The following is a 25929-nucleotide window of genomic DNA, read 5'->3' as shown; positions in this document are numbered from 1 at the left end:
ACATTGGTTTTCTTTTCTAAAGTTACTACTGTTGCATAATGTTGTTGTGTGCTGATGAATTGCTGTTGTGTTCTGCCCCAAAGATGACTTCTTTTCAGGAGTAGGTGAAGAAATCTCTGAATTTACATATAATTTCCACGGTGCTCTGGAATCCTCTAGGAAGAAAGGCACTGCTGAAAACAATAATACACATTAATGAGTGGAATCTCACCACACCTATCTGAAGTAGGAAAATAATATTTATCAGAGCTTACAGGTGGCAAAACTATAGAACAGAGATTTGTTAAGTCACTTGCTCAACACCAAACACTCTTGGAAGGAATAATAAGAAATTGTTACTGAAATGCATAATTATCACAGTCAATGATTAAGATGTTTTACTTAACTTAATGGTATAAAAAAGAGATTGTTATGGCTGATGTGTAATATAAATTTTACCTTCCTTTACTTTTAACAGACTGTTTTTGTAGGCTTTCCATATAGATAGATACATAGATATTATTAATGTTTTTATATTTTCATCAGAAGGAGTCTAGAGATAAAAATTAGTATTTTTATGATGATCACTTAACAGATCAATTTAGATTTTAGAATTTATATATAGTGAGAATTAATACAAGGCAATTAAAGTTGTAAGCTTCACGTTATGAAGCTCTAAATGGTTTAGTTCCTGCCTAACTCAGATTCCAATCCATAGCCCACTGAATTCAATGGAGCTCTTTCAAACTCTAAGGGCCTGATATATAGACCACTGAAATCAGTGGAAAGGTTTCCATTGATTTCAGTCGGCTTTGAACAGTCAGTCAAATACAACCCCTCTTTTTGGCCATCTTTCCTCAACTGACTCTATGATGGCCCAGGGTTGTCCACACAATGGCAATGGTAGATCAGGGCTTTTGGGGCCATCATGATAAGCTGGAGTGCTTGAGGTAGCTTCCCTCCTATTTATGTCTGAAAAAGGTATTGAGGGGTATTTTCAGTGAAGGGCTCCTACCTCTGGAAATTGCTTCCTTCCTTAGCCTGACAGAGCTGGAGTTTGTTTACTTTCATGGGGCACTGCAAAGCTAACCCTGTATTCTCAGGTTTGTCAGAATGGGGAGGAGTTATTGAAGGGGAAAAGTTCCTTATGCTGTGGGATTTGGAGGATTTTATTGTTGACTTCAATCCAGTTTGTAAGTGAAAACAAAAAGCAAATACATATAAATACATTATTTGTGAATGATTCAAGAGCATAAAAGGGCCATATTTTAGGAAACAAAGGAACTATAACAATACAGAGAATAAAATGCCCTTTTGCTTAGCCTAACTCAAAGACAGTGGGGTGATACTATAGCTTATATCTAAGAACAATGCTAACCTTGAATTACATTTTCTTTTCTTTTTGGCAGAAAACCCCCCAAGATTATTAAAAAGTTCTCAGTCTATTTTTAGCAAATTACTTTTGCTCTCATTTTTTCCTTGTTATATTATGTTTCCTAGCCCCTGGAAGTGGTTCAAATAGAAGAATTGCATTTGGGTCCTTGGGACTATCATCTGAAAAGATAGCTTGACAATAAAAATGAATGTAAAAGAAGATGGATATTTTTGGCTATGGTCCAAATCCATCCATCAGGTTTATCAGACATTTTTAATGGATTTTTCATTTTCCATTTTATCTTATAGTTCTGCACCTTCCTATAATCCACACATCAACTGCATAGTAGCCAGGAAGGCAGCTTCCTTTTGCACATCGAGAAACCACTTTCACTGCACTACCAGTATTAAATCTATTATGTTCAAAATAACCTGAGCATGAAAGGTGCTATATAAAATAGAATACTATCCTATTATAGCTATTGCTAGCATCAGATCTAATAGAACAATATTAGTAAACCATGTGGCTGTTGGATTCTCTCTGGATTCACATTGAATCTCTTTGACCTTACCACTATATATATATAAATAATAGGCTCATCCGTTTTGGGAACTTGTTGACCACAGCGTGACAGTTTTTCTTTATTGCTTTTATTACAGTAGTTACAAACTCCGTTGAATTCTATACCAAAATCTATAAAAATGGCCAGTAAGCAAAATGGACCAAATACATCCCTGGTGTAAGACCACAGATGTCATAGCAAGAATGAATTTAGCCCAGCAAGACTTACTCACTGGGCATTAATGAATTGACTCTAGCTCAGAACTGCAGCTTGAGAGATTTAAATGTACTACATCAAATGACTTTCTGGGATAGGGTAAGTGAGTTGAGCATCCAGAATGTGTCCAGTTATATGTATAGTAATTTCAACCCCCTTGTGGCTCCTAGTCTTTCTTCATATCAGGCAAGAAGCAGATTTCAGCTGAAGACAAGCTGCACTGAGTTCACCTACATTTTGAATGAGTGCTGTCTTCTCTAATGTATATTTGTTTTGCATGAATTCTTCTAATTTGATGATCACACATGAACTGACTTTGATGTTGTAGTTTACTTTGTAATTTTACTTATTAGATCCAAAAGCAGAGACTACGTAATCTGCACTTTGAGTTAGAGATCAGAAAAAAAGCCATGCATTTACCCAACTACTTAGCATATAATAAAATAGCCAGTAGTTACAGTGCAAGTGAAGAGAATGTATGTGATATTAGCTTCCTATAAAATGAATTGTAGCACACAGACACACACACACACACACAGACACACACACACAAAACCCTCACAAAGAATACCAAGTTGTATATAGAACTGGCTGTACATGATTCAGGTTGATAATGAGCAGTTTGCAAAAATAGACCATTCCTAACAAGTCATGTTTTTAAAGAATTTTTGAAATCAGGAGAGAGAAATTGATGGGTAAGACAACATTTATTATTTTACCTTGGTATGTCTATTGATCATGTACAAGTAGCACATAAAGAGCAGTGATAAGAAAACAGGGAGGACGAGAAATGGGGATATCTCCATAGACAATAAAAGAAAACGGAAGTAGTGTGTAGGGATTTAAACCTCCTCTTGCCCTAACTGAATCTGCTGATGCATGGGAATCCAGCTTCTGGTATTTTGAGAGGGTGTGTAACTATGGACCAAGTTGCCGTATTGTAATTATGGTTAGCTAAAGCATGAGCTTTTCCTGACCACATAGTTGAGGCTGATCTGGTAGAGTGTGCTCATACAAGAGTTGTCCAAAAGTGGAAATAATTTCAATGAATTTTAAGGAGGCAACTTGTGAATAATTTCAAACAATGAATACAGTGGATAACAGGTTGTGAACATTTAGCAAACTTCTGGCAGGCCCATGGTTTATCCAGACTGACAGCTCCATCTACCTCTGATAAATCTGGCAAAAAGAGCTGAACTTTTGTGTAAAGAATCAGTGGACTTGACCACTCCAAGGAAAACCCCAAACCACATCTCTAGGGGAAGAAATAATGGATACATTTCAGTTTAAAAACAAATGCACGTTTTCAAATTGGCTCATAGATTATTAGAGCTTCCAGATTAATGAGCTTCAAAGTAACACAATTCATGGCAATTAGATTTAAATCCAATCATCTTCTACAACTGTATGAAAGCAATACCTAACCTCCTTATCTTTTTTCCCCACATGAAGCACATAGGATTTGTAGATCTTGATTCACAAGCAGTTAGTGCAGAACTTCTCAAACTGTGATGCTGCCTTCACTGCACTGCACTGAGGTGCCAGCCTGTCCCAGGTTAGATGCAAACAAAACTAGGGAGACTGGAAAAATATATCTTTTTCTTTCTTTCTGGATCATTTTTACTTCACACTTAGAAAAATCAGAGCTTTCTGTTGCACTTAATCATTTATAGACTTATATGGTTTATGTTGATTCCTAGTAAAAATGATCCAATAAGAAATAAAGATTAAGACATTTCCCTACCTATATGTTGACAGTATTCCTTCAATTCTAGGATGAAGCTCACAAGATACATGCATATGCTTAGAATAGTCAGAAAGAGGCAGGTTTCCCATTCCCCCCCCTCCCTTATTTTTCCTCTCTTTTTTTTTTTAAATAGCAAAGACAAACAAGGAAAAAGTCAGCTTGTTATTATTCCAGACTGAAAATGAACTTGTCAAAGAAGTATTCATTTTGCTTAGTTATAACTGATACTGCATGGAAAAATATATATACAGATGCCCACATTTATTTATATATTATTTATTTAGCTAGCTAGCTATACATGATGTGACAGGGTCAGGCCAGATGCCTACAGGAGAGTGATAGAAGGCAGATATATTAGCCCCAGGTTAAGCAGACCCCTTTCCCCTGGATAAGATAACAGGGGCAGTTCCAGAACAATCAAGAACTTGCTGGAACCAATTAAGGCAAACAGACTAATTAGGACACCTGGAGCCAATTAAGAAGCTGCTATAATCAATTAAGACAGGTTAAACAGGGCACCTGGTTTAAAAAAGACCTCACTTCAGTCAGTGCAGAGCGCACAAGGAGCAGAGAGTGAGAGGATGTGCTGCTGGAGGACTGAGGAGTGCAAACACTATCTGGCATCTGGAGGAAGGTCCTGTGGTGAGGATACAGAAGGTGTTGGAAGGAGGCCATGGGGAAGTAGCCCAGGGAGTTGTAGCTGTTACACAGGTGTTACACAAAACACTATAGACAGCTGTGATGTACAGGGCCCTGGGCTGGAACCTGGAGTAGAGAGCGGGCCCGGGTTCTGCCCATCCCCCCAACTCCCTATTGGATACAGGAGGAGCTGACCTGGACTGTGGGTCCCATTAGAGGGGAAGGTCCCTGGCCTGTCCCCCGATCCACTCGGTGGACCAGCAGAGACTGTGGGAATTGTTCTCCTTTCTTTTCCCCATGCTGGCCAGTGATGAGGTTAGCTGAGTGAATGGCAGGTTTGAGCCACTAGCAAAAGTGACCAAACTGAGGGCTGCTGTGAGTCTATGAGGCAAGGAAATCCGCCAATAAGTGCAGGACCCACCAAGGCAGAGGAGGAACTTTGTCACAATGAATTAATAGTGAAATAGCAGACCAGCTCTGTTGACTTGAAACTGCAGATATTTTGAGAATTCCAAACATGATGGATTTGTAATGATTTGTTTCCTGATTAGATGGCTATGTTACTAATCAGCACAATGCAATTGTAAATTGAGAGTATCAGAATCAAATAAATAATTAATAGTTTCTGTGATAATGTCAATCTTCAATGAGCTCCATGTGACCAGACTACATTGTCTGTATGGAGCTCACCACTGCATCAGTATCTTGGTTAGCTATATAGTTAGCCAATCATGGAATTGAAAGAATGTCACATGACATAACTAACCAATAAAGCACAAATTGCTAATTATGAGGTACCAATTTTACAATCAAATAGTCAAACATTGAGGCTCAACTTTCATTTTTCCTGAAACTCACATTAGTAAAGTTCAAAAATTGATGGAAAATGACCATGAAACTGCCATGAACACAACCAAATTGTAATTTGCTTTTGAATTTAAGCAAATATTTGTGGAATACACACAGCCATACAGTTTGTCAGCTATAGGCATGGAGATTATTACCATCAAACCTGCTGAAATAGCCACATTAGTTTGTTGAGTACATGATAGAATAGCATGAGGAAGCTGGACCATGGCTTCCAGTTCTGTACTGGATACATGCATAAGCAAAGGGCTTCATTCTCTAGTTCTGTCAATATTGCACTATCTGTGACAATTACATTCACTTTTCAAAAGATAATCTTGCATCTATTCTCACAATAGTGTTGAGGGAGCAGCTTTCCCTGCTATGATTGGGGCTAGTTCGCTCTCCCCCCTTTCTGCATATTTGAATCACCCTAGATACTCTCTAGTTCTGGGAAAAGAGGAAACATCCCATTATTCCTAACAGTTATGTAGAAGACACCCTTTTGTCTGATGTGGGAGACATCCCATGCAGTAGCAATCAGTGCTCTAGCACTGCCAAGATAAGGCTACATAGGACTTCTGTTTCTCCATGGGATCTTTACACAGATGAAAGATGGCTTGCTCACATGAACAAGACGGAGTGCCAGGAATATGGGGCACCCACAACAACAGCATATCCTGTTGCTTTCACACTTGCCTCGTACATTCCTTAAGTATCGTGGCAGAAAAGACAGATATCATGATACTCCCATGATTATTATCTTGCCTAAAAGGAAATGGAATTTTATGTTTACTTAGAACTTTGAATGGAAAATATTTGTAATTGGGGGAGATTTTCGAAGACAAATTGCAGTTAGGTGCCGGGCTCCCATTGGCTAAGTGCCTTTGAAAATCTCCACTGTAACACCCAAAAGAGTGACGGTCTCTCAGGTTCACTGTGTTCAATGGGAGTTGAGTGTACTCAGAGTCCTGGACGCTCAAATCCATATACAAAATGAAGACACAGTGACTGATAAAATAGAGTCACGTTATTCGAAATGGACATGACATTTTCCTAAGTATCAAAGATTCAGGTCTGGATTTTTGGTTTGGGTCCTTATCTAATTAAAACATACTTTTAAGAAACCAGTCTCTGCTAATGAAAGAAACAAATTGGCTTTTGTAGTGATCTGTGAAGATCTTCATTGAATGATGTACTTGATGATGCATAATTCACTGAATAGCAACTGATAATAGTGATAAATACTTGCTCTTTGCAAGCAGAAATATTGCTCATTATATTGAGTTCATCTTGGTTGTTTATTCATGTAGATGGAAGATATTATTTTCAGGGCTAAGATGTTAATTTTGACTTTGTTCTCTTGCAAATGACAATCTGCTTTGACACATTTGTAACTAAGGCCTGTTTTGTTTTATTGAAAACCAAAACAAAAACTTCCATAATCAGTCTATCATAATTTCCAGAACCAACAATTCAGCACATGGGTTTGTCACCATCTCTCACTTACTGCCACTATAATACATCAGTTGAATGATGCTGCTATGTTTATGGGCTGGAAGGAAATAGCTTTTGCACTAGAGGGTTGGTTCAAATGGAGAATGATATATTTTTCACCTTGTGGGAAAAAGGAAAGGGCAAAATATTTTATATATGATTCTTGTTTGCATATGGAAACTTTATTTACACTTTGCATTTTGATTCTGGAAGCCATTTACATTATCCTAGGCATTTAATGCTTATCTCCCTCAAATCAACACAAAATCAAATGGCATAATGGCAGGACACTAAAAATACATTAGAAAACCGATAACCCCAACAAGGTTACAATTATATACATTTATTTGCTGCAGAATTTGTAGCCTCAGCAATTCATTATAATGGCTGACATTTATTGTGTTAAAAGAAAGTAAATAGTGTTTATTCTTAAACAGTCATGTTTATTCGCAGCTAATCCAGACCATCAGTGCAGTGGATAAAGATGATTCAGTAGAAGGCCATCATTTTTACTTCGATCTGGCTCGGGAGGCCACAAACAACTCAAATTTTACTGTCAGAGATAATCAAGGTAGTGTCATTCATGTAGCTTTTTAAAAATCCCTTCATGAAATATTCATGCTTTAATAGTGCTCACATCACCATCACATCCAGCCATACAGAGAAATGTTTGGTGTTAAGTTTGAAATAGGGCAAAAGAGTTATCATGAGCAAACTTTAATAATAATATAATCCAATAACCTCATGTAGAATAGTTCTTTTAGAATCCAAATAACTTTAATCAACAAAAGATAGTATTATGGAAGAGAGAAAAATACTTAGCACAAAATCAAGAAAAATAGATTTATATTATTTAATAGATAGTTAAATATAGTATACGTTATGGAGCATAATTTTAACTCCTAAATTGTCACATATTGGTGTTAAAAAAAGAATATTAGAGAGATGCTGTTAATAGGGGTTCACTCTTTTACTCAGTTCAGCAAAAATAGAATTATAAACAGAAGCACAATTCACAATTATGTAACTTTGCATCCTGTTACATTTAAAACTGTATGCATCGATTACTGATGACATGATATGAATGACTTCTCTGCATATCCTAATGCTGTACCATTTTGGTATTGATCCAGATGCTTCAAAAGAATGGTCTAGGGGGTCACCAATCGAAACTAATCTGAAGGGAAAACTTAAGTTTAACAGCTGGTGATATTACAGGAAAGATGACCAGTTAAAGTCAGTCTTCTGAGACTTAGAAGAAGAGCTTCTTTCAAACTCAACTAAAATACACATTACTTATATTGATTTTGCTAATTATCTGAATGTCTGGCTAGGTGAATAAATCAATGGGACTAACTTTTGGAAAGTTCATTCTATAGGAAAACTAGTTTTCTTAATGTCTCCAAAAGGAAAGGCAATGTTTTAATACATATTTAAATTTCTGGTTTTCATTTACCTCTGACCCACTGCTAGGAGGTGTAATCCTACGTAAGGTCGCCAACTTTCTAATCACACAAAACCAAACAACCCTGCCACCTGCCCTGCATATTTTTCCAACAAGCTACATAGTTAAAGTGTTTCTAAGCTGAAGTGTTCCCTGGCCAAAATAGCAGGAGCACACTTGGCCCCTGTTTTGAGGTTGTGGATGCTCACAACCAAGTTTGTCTGCCCCCCCCCCCCCACCTATCAGAAAGCCATCCTTTGAATGTTGAACCTTTTGATTAGCCACTTATACAATATGCTCTACAAACAGCTGGACAGGATGGTAGCTGGTTGCATGGGTCCATTTCAAAAAATCAGTTCATCAGTTTGAATATGGGGTAGGTATTTTTCCCCACTTTTGGGTTTGAACATTAATACAAAGTTCCTTGGTCAAATTCTGCCATCACTTCTGGAATACTTGCATTGAAGTAAATGGAGTTACTCTGGATCTACTGATGTAACACAGAGCAGAATTTGCCCTCCACACATTAGGTTACCAACAACCACAGATATGCAGGCAAACAAAACTGAATGTTTATATTTGTTCATTTGTTTTGCATACTTTGTTGAAAAGCTGGTTTTACAAAACAAAGCCTGGGGGTTGTTCTGATCAGCCATATTTATATTGCAAAGTACAGAAGGTTTGGATAAATGGCTCTGTATTAGGCCCATTTTTATATTAATTTACTAAAGAAAATTACTGTATAAAACAGTAATGAGTTGTCCGGGGAAGCTGATTTGCATGGTGCATTATAACTGATGCTTTGTTAATCTATCAAAATTGAAATGTCTCATCTTGCTTAGAACATCCTGCATTTTACCTGGTTTTGGTGATTTATAAAAGCATTTAAATCAGTAAAGTCCTCCCCACACTTCGCTTTCCTGTGTAAATGAAAGACTATGGGCCTTACTCTGATCTCAGCTTCAATCTCCTGGGTCCAACTCACAGCAGTTGGATGTAAGCCACCCTACCTTTACTGTGACATTTTTTGACTCTCAGTCTGACCTTTTCAGAATGTCATTCATTGCAAATAAGGATAAGTTATTAGCCAGATTATTTATTTATTTATTTTTGTTAAAGTGACAAATATCTGATACAAATACTTCATCTTCTAGATAACACAGCTGGAATTCTTACAGCAAAAAATGGCTTCAGTCGACAAGAGCAGTTTGTTTTCTTCCTGCCAGTCCTAATTGTGGACAATGGAACCCCCTCACTTACCAGCACAAACACCCTAACTGTCAGCGTCTGTGATTGTGATACTGAAGCTAGTGCCGAGTCTTGTCGATTTGGAGCTTTCATGTTTTCCATGGGTCTCAGCATAGAAACCTTAGTTGCAGTTTCGGCTTGCATACTAATAATATTAGGTAAGAAAAAATAAGTGAGATGGCTTTAGTATTTATATATGTGTCCCACTGCCCTCTTCTGCTATATGCGAGACTCGATAATTTGAATAGAGGTTCCTTGGTTTGGCTGAGCTAATTATGCTGTTGTGTTTATTGTGTTTCACTGATTACAAATCAAATTGGTTCAGTTTACAAGTAAAAAAAAAAAAAGTCTTTGTAACTGCCAGTCCTGAAAATCTGGCCAAAGTGTAGGTGTGTTCCTGTATGCACATCTATCATCAGCTGTCGTAAAGATGTGGAAGGCTAAAATCTTGTCTTAGCACACATAAAACTAAAGCAGAATTTAGCCTTACAGTTGAAATTTAGCTGATAGTTCTACTGATGATGCATGAGAAGGAATAGAATCCAATTCTCTCCACCATAACTGTGTGGTTCTGTAGAGCTAAGATAATTTTTTACTGTTTCTTTTTATTTATTTTTGTCATAAAGGAGGCCGCTATGACTCTGAATACAAACAGAGTTGATCTGTTGAATAATAAAGTGACATATTTACATAGTCACTTCTTCAAATACAACCATTCTTATGTTACTCTTCCCCTTTCTTCCCTCCCCCCGTGTCTGTTGATACAAATTTAGGAAGCAGAGTGCTAGGCCTGATGTGACATATGCAGTCTGTGCACCTAAAATGTTTCCTCCATTTAGACAGATTCTACTAGTTTGAGATATATTCCCTATAAATATAGGGATAGAGTGTGTTAACCCCTTATGCCTGCACAGGGATGAAGGTTCAAGCAAGAAGCTTCCCCTTTTGCCCTGCTGTGAAAGGACTGCTCACAGTAGCAGGCCCTGCACTCCTTGCACTCTGAATGCAGAAACTGTTTGCTTCTGCTCTTTTCTCAGCCCACCCCCATTCAGAGTAGATCTAGAGCACAAGGGGCAGCGATCTGGTCCGTCCAAACTTTCAGTGTGAGTTTGAGCGAGACTCAAATCCAGACCTTCAGGACTGTAATCAAGTGCCTTAACTCACAAGTTGCCAAACTGTGATGCATCTGCCCCCAAACATGTCTGGACCTGCTCCACAAACATTGCATCAGGAAGCCCCCATTTTGATCTACAAAATGGAGGTCTTCACATAGCATAACCTCATACATACAGCGCGTGCGAGGTCATGCTGTGCAGAAGTTGTCATTTTCTAGATCACAATGGCAACCTTGCAGCATAACCTAGCATATATGATGCATGTGAGGTCACATTTTGTGGAGACCACCATTTTGTAGAGTATAACATTGGGCTCTTGTTGCGGCATTTGTGAAGCAGGTTCAGACATGTTGTCTGTGTAGAGATTGCTGTGCAGACACCAGTTTGGCCATTTGCACCATGCAGCTGTGCAAGTATCCATCTGAGGGACTTGAATGCAGAAAATCCTTATCTGTGGGTAGCAGCCTCATCAAGAGAGCCTCCTCTCTGCTTGAGCTAGTAGAAACCTGTGCTAGGCTTTTCTGAGATGGGAATCTGCAGTAGGGTGGGGTCCGTATCTTCTTTCATGCCACCCTGAGTACCCTTGTCACTTGAGGATAAAGAATCATTTTGCTGCCCTAGTATCACCACACAGGGCCTTCCTAAGTCCTGGCCTCATTTGCTGAATAGTGAATTCCTCTTTCAGATTTGTGATAAGAAACACAGAGGACTCATTTTTTTACCCAGAGTATCTGCTTCAGCCTCCAGCAGTGAATCTAATGGTGCAGTTATGAACAAAAAACAAGAGTCCAAGAAACATGCTTGAAAATATAATGAGGCTTTCTTTGATTATGACTTCACCAGTGATTTGATCAAGAAAGAAGAAAGGCCAAAATGCCTGCCAGAACACAGTGTCACTTAGAGAAAGCATGAAGCTTAAGAAGCTTAAACAACACTTAAAAACCCTTCACATGGAACACACAGACAAACTAAGGATATTTTTCCAGTGTCGGAAAGACAAACTTTCACGTCAACAATTGCAATTCAAAAGAGCCATGTTCATCTCTGACCATGCTCAAAAGGCATCATTTGAGGTGAGTTACCATGTTGCACAGGCCAAGCAGCTTCATACAATTGGAGAAACTTTGATTTTGCCAGCTGCAACTGATGTGATGAACATAATGTTTGGGGAAACTGAAGCAAACAAGCTCAAATCCATACCACTCTCCAACAACACAGTGAAGCAAAGGATCAAAGTGACAGCCGCAGATCAAGAAAACATACTGATGGAGTATCTGAAAAACACAGATTCTTTTGCTCTTCAAGTTGATGTGAGCACTGAGGGTTGTGATGCAAATTTCTTGGCTTTTGTGAAATACACATGAGATGGTAGTTTCTGAAGACATTCTGTTCTTCCTCTTCCAGGACACAAGATGGTGCAAGATTGTTCAATGTGCTACATGGCTACAAGCAAAACAAAAAATTATGGTGCGATTGCATGGTGGGCTTTTGCACAGATGGAACTCTGTTTATGGCAAGCCACAAAGCAGGTGTGCATGCCTTGGTAGAGAAAGTAGCTCCTTTGCTGTGTGAACTCACTGCATGATTCAAAGAGAAAAACTAGCATCTAAAGCTCTGAGCCCAGAGCTATGTGAAGTTTTGCAGCAGGTCTCATCTATTGTGAACTACATCAAGACTCAGCCTCTTCACGTGTGCCTCTTTGCAAACCTGTGTGAAGAAATGGAATACGATCATGATGTGTTGTTCTTTGACAGTGAAGGTTTTTGGCTCTTGAGAGGGAAAGTACTGGGATGATTTTTTGAATTGAGAGACAAGCTGCATGCCTATGTAATGGATTGCGAAAAATACTGAGTTCATTGATTTTTCTGGGTGACCAAAGGAAGATATGCCTTCTGTCCTATGTAACAGACATATCTGGGAAACTGAATTAATTGACAGGTTTCAGAGTAGCAGCCGGGTTAGTCTGTATCCGCAAAAAGAAAAGGAGTACTTGTGGCACCTTAGAGACTAAAAAATTTATTTGAGCATAAGCTTTTGTGAGCTACAGCTCACTTCGTCGGATGCATGCAGTGGAAAATATAGTGGGGAGATTTATATACACAGAGAACATGAAACAATGGGTGTTACCATACACACTGTAACAAGAGGGATCAGATAAGGTGAGCTATTATCAGCAGGAAAGCGGGGGGAGGGGCGGGGGGGGAGAAACCTTTTGTAGTGATAATCAAGGTGGGCCATTTCCAGCAGTTGACAAGAACATCTAAGGAACAGTGTGTGGGGGGGATAAACATGGGGAAATAGTTTTACTTTGTGTAATGACACATCCACTCCCAGTCTTTATTCAAGCCTAAGTTAATTGTATCCAGTTTGCAAATTAATTCCAATTCAGCAGTCTCTTGTTGGATTCTGTTTTTGAAGTTTTTTTTTTTTTTTTTTGAAGAATTGCCACTTTTAGGTCTATAATCGAGTGACCAAAGAGATTGAAGTGTTCTCCAACTGGTTTTTGAATGTTATAATTCTTGACATCTGATTTGTGTCCATTTATTCTTTTACGTAGAGACTGTCCAGTTTCACCAATGTACATGGCAGAGGGGCATTGCTGGCACATGATGGCATATATCACATTGGTAGATGTGCAGGTGAATGAGCCTCTGATAGTGTGGCTGATGTGATGAGGCCCTATGATGGTGTCCCCTGAATAGATATGTGGACACAGTTGGCAATGGTCTTTGTTGCAAGGATAGGTTCCTGGGTTAGTGGTTTTGTTGTGTGGTGTGTGGTTGCAAGTGAGTATTTGCTTCAGGTCAGGGGGCTGTCTATAAGAAAGGACTGGTCTGTCTCCCAAGATCTGTGAGAGTGATGGGTCATCCTTCAGGATAGGTTGTAGATCCTTGATGATGTGCTGGAGAGGTTTTAGTTGGAGGCTGAAGGTGATGGCTAGTGGTGTTCTGTTATTTTCTTTGTTGGGTCTGTCCTGTAGTAGGTAACTTCTGGGTACTCTTCTGGCTCTGTCAATCTGTTTCTTCACTTCAGCAGGAGGGTATTGTAGTTGTAAGAACGCTTGTTAGAGATCTTGTAGGTGTTTGTCTCTGTCTGAGGGGTTGGAGCAAATTTGGTTGTATTGTAGAGCTTGGCTATAGACAATGGATCGTGTGGTGTGGTCTGGATGAAAACTGGAGGCATGTAGGTAGGAATAGCGGTCAGTAGGTTTCCGGTATAGGGTGGTGTTTATGTGACCATCACTTATTAGCACTGTAGTGTCCAGGAAGTGGATCTCTTGTGTGGACTGGTCCAGGCTGAGGTTGATGGTGGGATGGAAATTGTTGAAATCATTGGGGAATTCCTCTAGGGCTTCTTTTCCATGGGTCCAGATGATGAAGATGTCATCAATGTAGCACAAGTAGAGTAAGAGCATTAGGGGATGACAGCTGAATTAATTGAATACATGTCTGCAAGGAAAGAACACCACATCTTTCAGCTGAGTGATCACAACACAGGATTCACAAAGAAAATTGTTTTCGGGAAGAATAATTTGCTGAACATAAACTGTGAATCCTTCCTCAAGCTTTGCAAGTTCCTGGCTGACACACAGGTGCTGGCTGAGTATCTCAGATGGCTGAAGGACCAGTTTGTATCGTTTTTCTCCAACTTGGACATGACAAAGTATGATTAGGTATGCAAAGACAAAGCAAGGCTGATGCCATTGGTTTGCCAGCAGCTGAAATCAAACAGCACAGAAATTTCCTGTTATCGATTCCTGCAAGGAACATATACTCAATATTCTTTCCCAGAGTTCTGAGTCACTGTCATGAGATAAAAGGGAAGGTCCTCTCATAGAACTGTAACTGGACTGGTTAAAAGATAGGAAACAAAGAGTGGGAATAAATTGTCAGTTTTCAGAATGGAGAGGTAAATAGTGGTGTCCCCTATGGGTCTGTACTGGGTCCAGTCCTATTCAACATATTCATAAATGATCTGGAAAAAGGGGTAGACAGTGGGGTCGCAAAATTTGCAAATGATACAAAGCTACTCAAGATAGTTAGGTCCCAGGCAGACTGCAAAGAGCTACAAAAGGATCTCTCAAAACTGGGTGACTGGGCAACAAAATGGCAGATGAAATTCAATCGTGATAAATAGAAAGTAATGCACATTGGAAAACATAATCCCAACTTTACAGACAAAATGATGGGACCTAAAGAGAAAGAGATCATTGTGGATAGTTCCCTGAAAACATCCACTCAATGTGCAACTGCAGTCAAAAAACCTACCAGAATGTTGGGAATCACTGGGAAAGGGATAGATGATAAAATAGAAAATATCATATTGTGTCTTGAATACTGAGTGCAGATGTGGTCTCCCCATCTCAAAAAAAAAAAAAAAGATATATTGGCTTTGGAAAAGGTTCAGAAAAGGACAACAAAAATTATTAGTGGTATTGAACAGCTTCCGTATGAGGAGACATTAATAAGACTGGGACTTTTCAGCTTAGAGATATGATATAGGGTGATATGATACAGGTCTACAAAATCATTACTGGTATGGAGAAAGTAAATAAAGAAGTGTTATTTACTCCTTTCCATAACACAAGAACTAGGGCTTACCCAATGAAACTAGTAGGCTGCAGGTTTAAAACAAACAGAAGGATGTATTTCATCACACAACACAGTCAAACTGTGGAACTCTTTTCCAGAGGATGTTGTGAAGACCAAGACTACAAAAGGGTTAAAGAACTTGATAAATCATGGAGGGTAGGTTGGTCAACGGCTACGAGCCATGGTAGACAGTGATACAAAACCATGTCCCTATCCTCTGTTTGCCAGAAGCTGGGAATGGGTTCCAGGCGATGGATCAGTTGATGATTACCTGTTCTGTTCATTCTCTCTGAAGCACCTGGCACTGGCCACTATCAGAAGATGTGATGCTGGGCTGACCCAGGATGGCCATTCTTATGTTCTTATGTATGGTCAAGAAGTACCTCAGAACTGATAGTGCCATTCACAAGCATGTATTTCTGTGAAGCTGGATTCAGCATTCGTGTCCGTCAAGTCTCAGTATCAATCTACCATTGATGTCACATCAGAGATTAGATGTGCAATTTCTACCTCACTGCTGGACATGAAGAAGCTGTGTCACAATACGCAAGCCCATGCATCACAGAGAGCATTAAGTAACATACTTAATGTGTAAATTCCTTGGATTCCTTGGCTGCTGTGGTGCTTTGTTGCTATTTTAAGTCAAAGGACACAATAAGCCTCAAAATAGGCTCATGCAGGCAAATAATTTATGAAACTTTGCAGTAACCACTCAGACACTGCACTTCCATCTAAATGTAATGCACAGTAATCCCTGCTAACACTAGAGTGTTCATTTAGCATTCCCTTAGATGGATGCATCAACCCCTGTGAGCTTGTTAAAGAGCGTGTTTCCTACGGTAACATTGGCATAGCACATCATTTGACATGCTACACTTTCTGATAGCATGACATGGGCAAAACACCATCCATCATCCAAAGATGTGGGTCATCAAAAGCAAGGACAACTTTTTCGGTGCCTCCTTATCAGCTACTATCAGAACTATATAAACTCACCAGCACTAGAGTTATTTCACAGATGGTGTGATTTAAAAGTCATAAGTTAGGCAAACATAATTGTTTCACTGGAAGTGAAATTTTAATTAAAAAAATGAGTAGAATCTCAATTTAAAATTGATTCCACTGTTACAAAGGGCATGATAACAAAGAGGTGTTACCTTTCTAAATCGTGCAGCTATGGCATGAATTGTACTTGTTCTTCAACCCTTCAGAATGCTTCCTAAGAAAACTATCCCCAAAGATGTAGCATCAGAAACGAGAAAAATAATTTTAAAAATGTTCCAATATATTTTTTAAAATAACAACTCAAACCTTTATGGATAAATATTTTCTTAATTGCCTGAGTTTAGCTAAAGAGGTCAAAATAAATGGGAACTATTTCTTCTTGTCTTAGAACTTTGTTTTAAATTGTTGAAAGTGAATACAAAGTCATCTTAAGGAAGCCCTACATATTTTCAAGTGAAGTATATCATGAGAAAATAAACTTTATTTTACCCTCATTACACAATAAAACCTCTGCTAGCCTATTTTGTACAACAAAGAGTGGGATATCACTAATCACAGGAGAGCTGTGAGGCTTGAAAATGAAGACTATGGGCCTTACTCTGATCTCAGCTTCAATCTCCTGGGTCCAACTCACAGCTGTTGGATCTAAGCCACCCTACCTGTACTGTGACATTTTCTGACTCTCAGTCTGACCTTCTTGCTATTTGCCTTAGATAAATGGACTGGGGCATATGATCTGCTATTAATTAATAATATTAATATCTATTAGTATCAATTAATATCTGCAGTATTCAAAATATTATCTCTAGCAATTATATGGAAGTACAAAGAATATTGCAGTAACCTTATCTATTTAAATGAGGTAAAACTGCCACGTTTCTAAGTACCACAAGTGTACTGTGCAATATTGTGCTTTGGATAAAGAATTGCTGTTTCCAGAATTGTCAATCAAATTTGTTTGGTTTATTTTTTAAGCTTAAAACTGAATTCAGTTTTCAGCTCTAATTAGTTACAAATTGAAATCATGCATCGTTTTGGATCCCATTGTGTATTTGAAATGGACCCTTCAGTTTGGGATGAAGTGAGCCAGGATTTGGTGCAGGGAGGGTGGCAGGGGGGAAATGAATGCTTATTTAAAAAAAATAAACAAATGGAAAATCTTTTCTATCTGAGCCAGTCATTCTACAATTCAAGCTTTTATGTCAGTTACAAAGAAGGCATTCTTACAGACAGAGCTTGCTGGTGCACAGATATGAGGTACAACATCCCCAAAATCTTATTTCTCAAATGTGCAAGACCAGTTACTAGAAACTATTGGATCAGATGCTCACCTGCTTAGCTTAGGTTCATTGAAGTCAATGGAGTTGAACCAATTGACACCAACTGAAGAGGATCTAACCCAATAATGTTACTTTTTTATTTCCCAGCCCTTCCAGTGGTTTTGATCTGGGAGAAGGAAATGAAATTTTGAATGGAGCATTGATATATTATATAATAAAACAAACGAGTTTCAAACAGCACAAGTAACCCATGATTCCCTCACTGCTCCAAACTCTCATTGGCCAAACAAATTGCTCCATTTCCTTAACCCATTTTATAAATCCCTTTGTAGCCATTTCCCCACCAAAAATACTACATCTTGCAACCATAAATCCACAAAAATCACAGCTCTACAAATCCACCTAGATTGCTTGAGTTTGCATATGCTTCAACATTAGGAAGTTTTATTACCCTTAAGACTTTCCAAACACATAAAAAGTCTCTGATTCTTTTCTTTTTTCTTTTTTTTTGTGTCAGTGTTTTTTTTGGCAATGCTGGTTTTAAGGCAACGGAGGAAGCAGTCCCTATTTCCTGACAAGCCTGAAGAGTTCAGAGAGAACATTGTCAGGTATGATGATGAAGGAGGTGGAGAGGAGGACACAGAGGCTTTTGATATTTCAGCACTCAGGACTCGTACTGTTATGAGAAAGCACAAGTCTAGAAGAAACATCACAACAGAAATCCAAAGCCTTTACAGACAATCTCTGCAAGTTGGTCCTGACAGTGCTGTGTTCAGGGAATTCATTTTAGAAAAGCTTAAAGAAGCTAATACAGATCCTACTGTTCCACCATACGATTCCCTTCAGACATATGCATTTGAGGGGACTGGCTCACTGGCTGGATCCCTCAGTTCTTTAGGATCAAGCATGTCAGATGTGGATGAGAATTATGATTATCTTACTGAGCGGGGGCCAGACTTTAAACAACTAGCATGCATGTATGACCCCATTAAGAGTGCAACGGATTAGCAGCCACTAGGGGCCACATTTTCAAAAGTACTCAAATCAAAATCAAGTCTGGATTTGAAAATGAGACCAATTTAAGCATCAAAAAAAGTGGCCAGATTTTCAAGAAGCGCAGTTCAAAAGGATAGTGGATGCTGAGAACCTTTTGAAAATCTGCCCGTGAGCATCACTCTGAGAAGTGTTGAATGCTCAGCAATTTTGAAAGTCAGATTTTATTCAGTTGCTTGCATACAAGCTGCACTTCTTTGAAAATCTAGTTCCAATGGTGGGTGCTTAAAACAGGTCCCACAAGTACAGGAAAAAAAAAAACAAAAAAAACTATGGTTCCTGGAAATACTCGACCTAGCTTAGGCTTTACAACTATTTTCAAAGTTAAGGCTGACTTGTAGGGTTTTTTTGTTTATATTAATTAACCAAAGTTAAAGCTTGCATATTTGTATTATGTTTGGTAATATAAATTCTATTGTGTAAAAAATGTAGACACCAGAAATATTTTAAATGATTGCCATAAACACTTACAAAGTCCTCTATTTATTTTTTTTAGCATAAAATTAAAGCAAATACCATTTTTAGCTGTGTAGAAATAAAGGCCTGTTACAGTCAACATTTATTCACTATTAAATTTGAATTTTTATTAAACTGCTGGAAAGTGTGTTAAATTCTTAATTAATTTCTCAGTTAATGCATTCAAAAATTATAAAAGACAAAAAGTATTAGGTTCAAGTTTGAATCAATATTCAACTTAAATAGAGTAGTATCAACCATGTTACATTTTACTGTGCATAGCATCAAATACAATTCACATTTGGGCTTTTCCCCTTTTATTAAGAGCTTAAAAGATGACTGATTTCCCAGCACAGATATTTTTTATTATGGAATATAAAATTAGCATCAGTACTCAATTTTATTGTAACAGTATTAAAGATCTTTAAAATGCTAAGCTGATGTATATAAAACTTGATGTATAACATTAGATAATAAGATAATAAAACACTTTAATGTTAATCCAGTTCTTCAGAAAATGATCCCACATCATACTGAAGGAATCGAGTCAGACTTCAAAATTAATTTCCCACTGTATTTTTTACACAGTCTGTCGGGAGTATTAAATTGTCTCAGAACTATTCCCTTTCACTTATCTGTATGGTGGATCAACAGAAATTTAGTGTTCTAAAAACCATCAAATATATTCAAATGCTGACTAAGAGAGGAAGGGTCTGCCTTATATTTATTCACCATTTTTCCCATTAGTTGTTTATTTTACAGCATCTGCAACATGTAATCAATTGAAACATTTCAACAGCTGAAAGCTGGCATCAGGAAGAGGAAAAGCAATTAGCTTTTTTGTTTAAGCTCTCAGGTAAGCTCCACTGAATTACAGAAAGCTAGGCAAATCTTATACAAGAAATGAAAATGCATGAAGCATAGCAAACATCACAGAGCTTGTACAATTGTTTGTTTATTAAAGAAAAACAAGGGATGTAGTCTAAGCAGAAATGCCAGTACAGAAACACTTTAAATACCTGCAAGTTAAAAATAAAACACATGAGAAAGTAAGGGAATTAGGACACAAACGGGTATGAGTCCAGAGAAAAAAAACTATGGATGCTATTTGTTCTTGAAACAATATTATCAAGCATGTGACTAGCAGCCAATGAACCAGCACATGTATAATGGAGAAAAGTTGAGGGTTTTTTTTTTTTTGTGTGAGAACAATGCTAAGTTCCTCCATAGAAGATTTGTCACAGAGTAACTTTAAAAGATGCATGTCAGTTAAGCATTGCAATAATAGATCAAATGCTTGTATGGGACGCAGACAGATGTGACAAAAAGGTTTCTAGTTAGATAATATTGTGCATATCAATCATTAGCTCCATGGAAAAGAATGGGAATGAGACAACACATGAGCTTGTATTTGTTTGTTTTGTGGGATGGGAGTGTGACGGGGTATATACAACCCACACAGATGAGAAAAGCGCCAGAGTCCCTCTGTGTGGGGCTAGTTCCACCCCTTGGTCCTGCCAACCATGTATTGGAGGGAGGTGACCTTTAAAAAGGAATAAACTGCAGTCAGCTGAGAGGAGAGATCACCCTCAGCAGAAACTGCTGGAGCAGCTCCACAGGGGGGAACTCCCATCCAGAAGATCTCCACTGTGACCCTATGAAGAGTCCAGCAAACTCCCAGGGCAAGCATGACAGCATGAGCCTAATTCAGGAACCCCGCCAGAGGGACTCCTTGAAAACCATTGCACAGATGCTGTACTTTTGGACTTTTTCCATTTGAATGGCCCTAGTAAAAAGTTATTTTGGGGTATGCTGGGGCATTTAACTTTCCTTAGAATCCTCTATCAGAAGGCACTTAAGAAGGTCCACAAAGGGGAGAGTCCCCTTGCAAGAAGTAAAAAACTGGGCCCTCTGCATGAACCATCCAGTGTAAATAAGTGGGTGTAGTGAATGTCTTCCACCATCTGGGAGAAAAACATAAGGGAGATCTTTTACAGGGAGTACATATCAACATCCAGATTCTGAAACCGTAAGAGGTACCATACTCCACAATTGGTCCCATTGTCTTTAATTGAACCCCTTGTGGAATGGAATAGCATTCATTATGAAGAAGGATGTCAGCCTCTGCATCTCAACATGGATTGTGAGAAAATGATCACTGTTCAATTGTTCAGACAGGGGACTAGGATACAATCCATGATTATGCTGATATTGCCTTTCATCCTGCTTGAAGTTGTGTTCCATATATCATCCAGTTTGAGTGTATATTCATGTAATAATTACAAAATTATTTAACTGTGTCCTATTGGTTCATTGTGTTATATATCTCCTTCTAGTACAGGAGTGGCCAACCTAAGCCTGAGAAGGAGCCAGAATTTACCAATGTATATTGCCAAAGAGCCACAGTAATATGTCAGCAGCCCCCCATCAGCTCCCCGACCCTGCTCCCAGCACCTCCCACCCACCAGCAGCCCTGCCAATGAGCACTTCCCCTTCCCTCCCCGCACCTCACGATCAGGTGTTTTGTGGTGTGCAGGAGACTCTCAGGGATGGGTGGGAGGAGCGAGGGCACTGCAGGCTCAGGGTAGGGGGTGGGAAGGGGTGGAGTGGAGGCAGGGCCTGTGGCAGAGCCAGGGGTTGAGCAGTGAGCACCCCCCCCCAGCATATTGGAAAGTTGGTGCCTGTAGCTCCAGCCCCGGAGTCGGTGCCTACACAAGTAGACGCGTATTCACTTCTGAAGAGCCGCATGTGGCTCTGGAGCCACAAGTTGGCCATCCCTGTTCTGGTAGCTGCTTCACATAAAAGGATAAGAGACTACTACTGTTACCAGCTAAAGAAATTACTCCTTTAGCTCAAGTGATAGAGGACCATGGTTCTAGTCATGAGGGTCCTGCAGTTAAATTCCACAGTAAGCAGCCGTCATTGTAAGTTGGCACTGGAGTGGATTTCAACAAGATTTCTGATAATGAGGCCCAGTGTCAATCATGTGGACACATATTTATATATGATTAAAAAAAAATCAGCAAATCACTGGTCTGATCAATTGTAACAAATCCTGTGTTCCTATATTGACATGATCAAACATTATATAAGTAAACCATGTTTAGTTTGGCCAAGCAATGATCAAAGAGGGATATTATTAGAAGTCTACAAATATAAGAATGTAAACACCAAGAAGAGACAGGAATTACTTAAATAGATGAAAGGGATATATAATAAGGATAATGGGATAAAACTAATAAAGAGAAAGTGTAGGCCGAATACCAGGAAATAATTCCTCATTGTGAGATCTCTTACGCTATGGAATGTTACATTCACAGCATAAACAAAGAGCAGTTAGATAAAAACATAAATACTCTTGATGGAAAAGTTGCAGCTTAACCCTATTTCTTATAATCCAGAATGATAACACATGAAAACACAAAAGAGACAGAGCAGGCTTCCCCCTAAAGCAGAGATGGACAACTCACCCCATCATTTTCTAGGCTGTCTCTTTCCATAATCAGTCTGATTGCATGCTTTCTTACAGAGCCCCCTATCCTGCAAGCATGAACAGGAAATCACCCCCACTCAAAGCAATAGTTTGCAATTCCAACTTAGTCATCAAAACACCACCTGGAATAGTCCTCCTAAGGAAAACCTCCATTACTTAGGTCATCTAAAATCAGACTGGACAATTCAGTTGAATAGGTGCATAACAAACAATACTTCAGTGGCGGGGGTCATTGATTCCTAGTCTGGGGTTCGTGACTCATGGGAAGATTATAAACATTTTTCAGAAGAATCATGACCACTTTCCCATTCTTCATGTCTCTAAGGGACATATTCTTTTGTAACATAGGGTAACAATTTGGAAAAGTTTGAGAACTGCTGAACTAGAGGACCTAATGATAGGTCTTTTCCACATCTAACTTCTGATATTGTAGTGATTTCACACTTTGGTATATAAGGAATACTCTTATATTTTGAATATAAGGAAATACAGGCTATCTGTAAATTTATTATAAATTTGGTATAACAAAGCAATGTGAAGCAAAAGTTATGTGTTAACACATTGTGACTTATGAGTCATTGTTATGATTCAAGGGGGGAAAAAGTCTTGCTCATTCACTTCCCAAAAAATGTTTCATTTGCCTTCATTTGCATTTCAAATTGTATTTTTATGATCAGAACACTGAGAAACTCTTTCTTGGTTGCTGCTAAAAATAATCTCAAGAATATTATTTTGGGTCAGACCAATGGTGCATCTAGACCAGTATTCTGTCTTCTGACAGTAGCTGGTGCCATGTGCTTCAGAGGGAATGTACAGAACCGTGCAATTATCAAGTGATTCCTCCCCTGTTATCCAGTCCCAACTTTTGACAGTCAGAGTTTTAGGAACACCCAGAGCATGGGGTTGCATCCCTGACATTCTTGGCTAATTGCTATTGATGGATCTATCCTCCATGAACTTCTCTAATTCTTTTTTGAACCAAGTTATATTTTTGGCCTTCACAACATCCCCTCAGAATGAGTTTCACAGGCTGACTGCATTGTGTGAAGAAGTATTTCCTTATATTTGTTTTCAGCCTGCTGCCTATTAATTAATTGTGTGACCCTTAATTCTTGTGTCTATGATGGGATAAATAATACTTCCCTATTTACTTTCTCCATGCCACTCATGATTTTATAGACCATTATCATATTCCCCTTAGTTGTCTCTTTTTTTAAAGATGAACAGTCCCAGTCTTTTTAATCTCTCCTCATATGGAAGCTGTTCCATACTCCTAATCATTTTTGTTGCCCTTCTCTATATTTTTTTCCAATTCAAATACGTCTTTTTTTGAGATGGAGCAACCAGAACTGCATGTAGTATTCAAGATGAGGGCATATTTGGGATTTATATATTGGCATTGTGATGTTTTCTGTCTTTTTATCTCTCTCTTTCTCAATAGTTCCTAATATTCTCTTAACTTTTTTGACTGCCATTGCACACTGAGCAGATGACTTTAGGTAACTATCCACAATGATTTCAAGATATAATTCTTGAGTGCTAACAGCTAATGTAGACCCCCATAATTCCGGGTGTATAGTTGAGATTATATTTTCCAACATTTTAGAGATAATCCTTAATTCACATAATGTATCCACATCTCCTGCCATAAATACTGTCATTCTTATACTAGCTTTGCTTGCTAAATTTGCATTGGAAATACAGTTGTTTTAGCATGCATACTTAATCGTACAGGGTAACCATGTCAAATAAGAGGAAGATAGGACTCAACAGACAGTATATATTATTATGCCTTAAAGTAGTTTTAATGCACACTTTTTCTCTGAAAATTCCACTCTAGAAGTGGGAGTTAAGAGAGTTTATATGACATTACATATGGCAAAGAATGAGTTTTACCCTTGGCTCACAAATCATGAGAATAGAACACATAATTGTTTGACATGCCAGTAAAAGCATGTATACATAAAAATATGGTCTGGTATTATTTATGTAAGGTTAGACTCCTTTTCACAGTAGTAATTTACATCTCATATTCACATATCAAAAAAAGATTAATCCTTCACATTCTCCTCTCAGTTCCAACACATAGGGTGCAAGAGGTCAGGGGAAATTAAATGGTGCACTGGTTGTGTGCTGGCCCTTGGCACAGGGGTGAATTCTACCCATAAAGATGTAAAGGGATATAACAATGATCAAGACCATGTATGAGGTTCAAATCCAAATCTACAGGCATTGGCAGGTGTGAAGAGCACCTGAAAAAAAGGGGAAGCATTAATAGTGAGAGGACATTCTACTTTAGAGAACATTAACAGCCATCAACAGCGATCTACAATAGTAGATGTCACAACAGAATAATCTGTGCTATCTGAATGTTGAAACTTTTACATTGTGTTTCAAAACTGTATTGTTTTCTTTAATAATATAGAGGTGAATATACAGGTCAATACAGGCCAATACATAAACTAATGTTGTTTACTCCTATGTAAGTTCTAATGAAATTGGTATGAGAAGAAATATGGAATAATCACAAAGTACAGTTTTTTAGGAGTAAATTCACCCCATCCCCACACAAAGCACAAACAGACACATTTTGCAAAGGGAATTTTGGTCCTCAGCAACAGTTATTCTAACCTAACATCTGTTACAGCCCCTCTGCATTAATAAACAAAGGTTCCAGGTGACTGGATAGTATTTAATTGCAGTAAGCGCATCTGCAATCTACTTCCAGGGGCCTTCTGCATGCTGGCTGATTCGGAGACCCACTTCAGATACAAAGGATGTGCAGAGGGCCCCTATGCAGCTAGTCCACACCCAGTGCTACCCTGGAGGATTCACAGTGAAGAGGCCCTTCTTTAAACACCATCACATTGTGGACCAAATTCTCTTTTCACCATCAGATAATCTGATTTTGAAATGAAAATCACCCCAAAACCAAAACCAAGTCTGCTCTCCCTCTGTTGTGTGGAGTGGGAGAAGGATGTAGGGATCTCATGCCATCCCCAACCCCCATGTACTTTCCTTGAACAACAGCAAACGTGTTTTTAGGGTGGGGTGGACAATCAATGCACAACTACACAAATCCACCAGCTATTCCCCACTCTCTTCAGAAGGGGACATGTGACTATAATATAGTTCCATTGACATTGCATGAGCTGAAAAGGAAGATTCTTTCTTCCCTAGAACCACTCATATGCACAGTCCAGATCTTCAAGCTCTTAGCATAAAAGGAGGATTTTGTCTTCATAGAATCATAGAATATCAAGGTTGGAAGGCACCTAAGGAGGTCATCTAGTCCAACCCCCTGCTCAAAGCAGGACCACTCCCCAACTAAATCATCCCAGCCAGGGCTTTGTCAAGCCTGACCTTAAAAACCTCAACGAAA

The 25929-nt window shown here is 38.6% G+C and overlaps 1 protein-coding gene across 5 annotated transcripts in view; it reads left to right on the top strand.

Annotated features, from left to right (window-relative positions):
- Positions 1-19189, top strand: part of CDH19 (cadherin 19) — a 168360-nt gene extending 149171 nt beyond the window's left edge. For 3 of the 5 annotated variants that reach the window (XM_048840165.2, XM_048840164.2, XM_075125323.1), the window contains 3 exons: positions 7315-7432; positions 9460-9711; positions 18063-19189. In XM_048840165.2, the coding sequence (XP_048696122.2) occupies positions 7315-7432; positions 9460-9711; positions 18063-18553 (861 nt within the window). In that variant the 3' untranslated portion in view covers positions 18554-19189. Of the gene's footprint in view, positions 1-2013; positions 2218-7314; positions 7433-9459; positions 9712-18062 lie in introns of those variants that run through there. The other 2 variants (XM_048840166.2, XM_048840167.2) reach the window with 2 other exon arrangements.
- Positions 19190-25929: the final 6740 nt, after the last annotated feature.

This window comes from Caretta caretta, chromosome 2 (genome assembly GCF_965140235.1).
Source record: "Caretta caretta isolate rCarCar2 chromosome 2, rCarCar1.hap1, whole genome shotgun sequence".
Lineage (NCBI taxonomy): Eukaryota > Metazoa > Chordata > Testudines > Cheloniidae > Caretta > Caretta caretta.
This window is presented reverse-complemented; position numbering and strand designations above follow the sequence as displayed.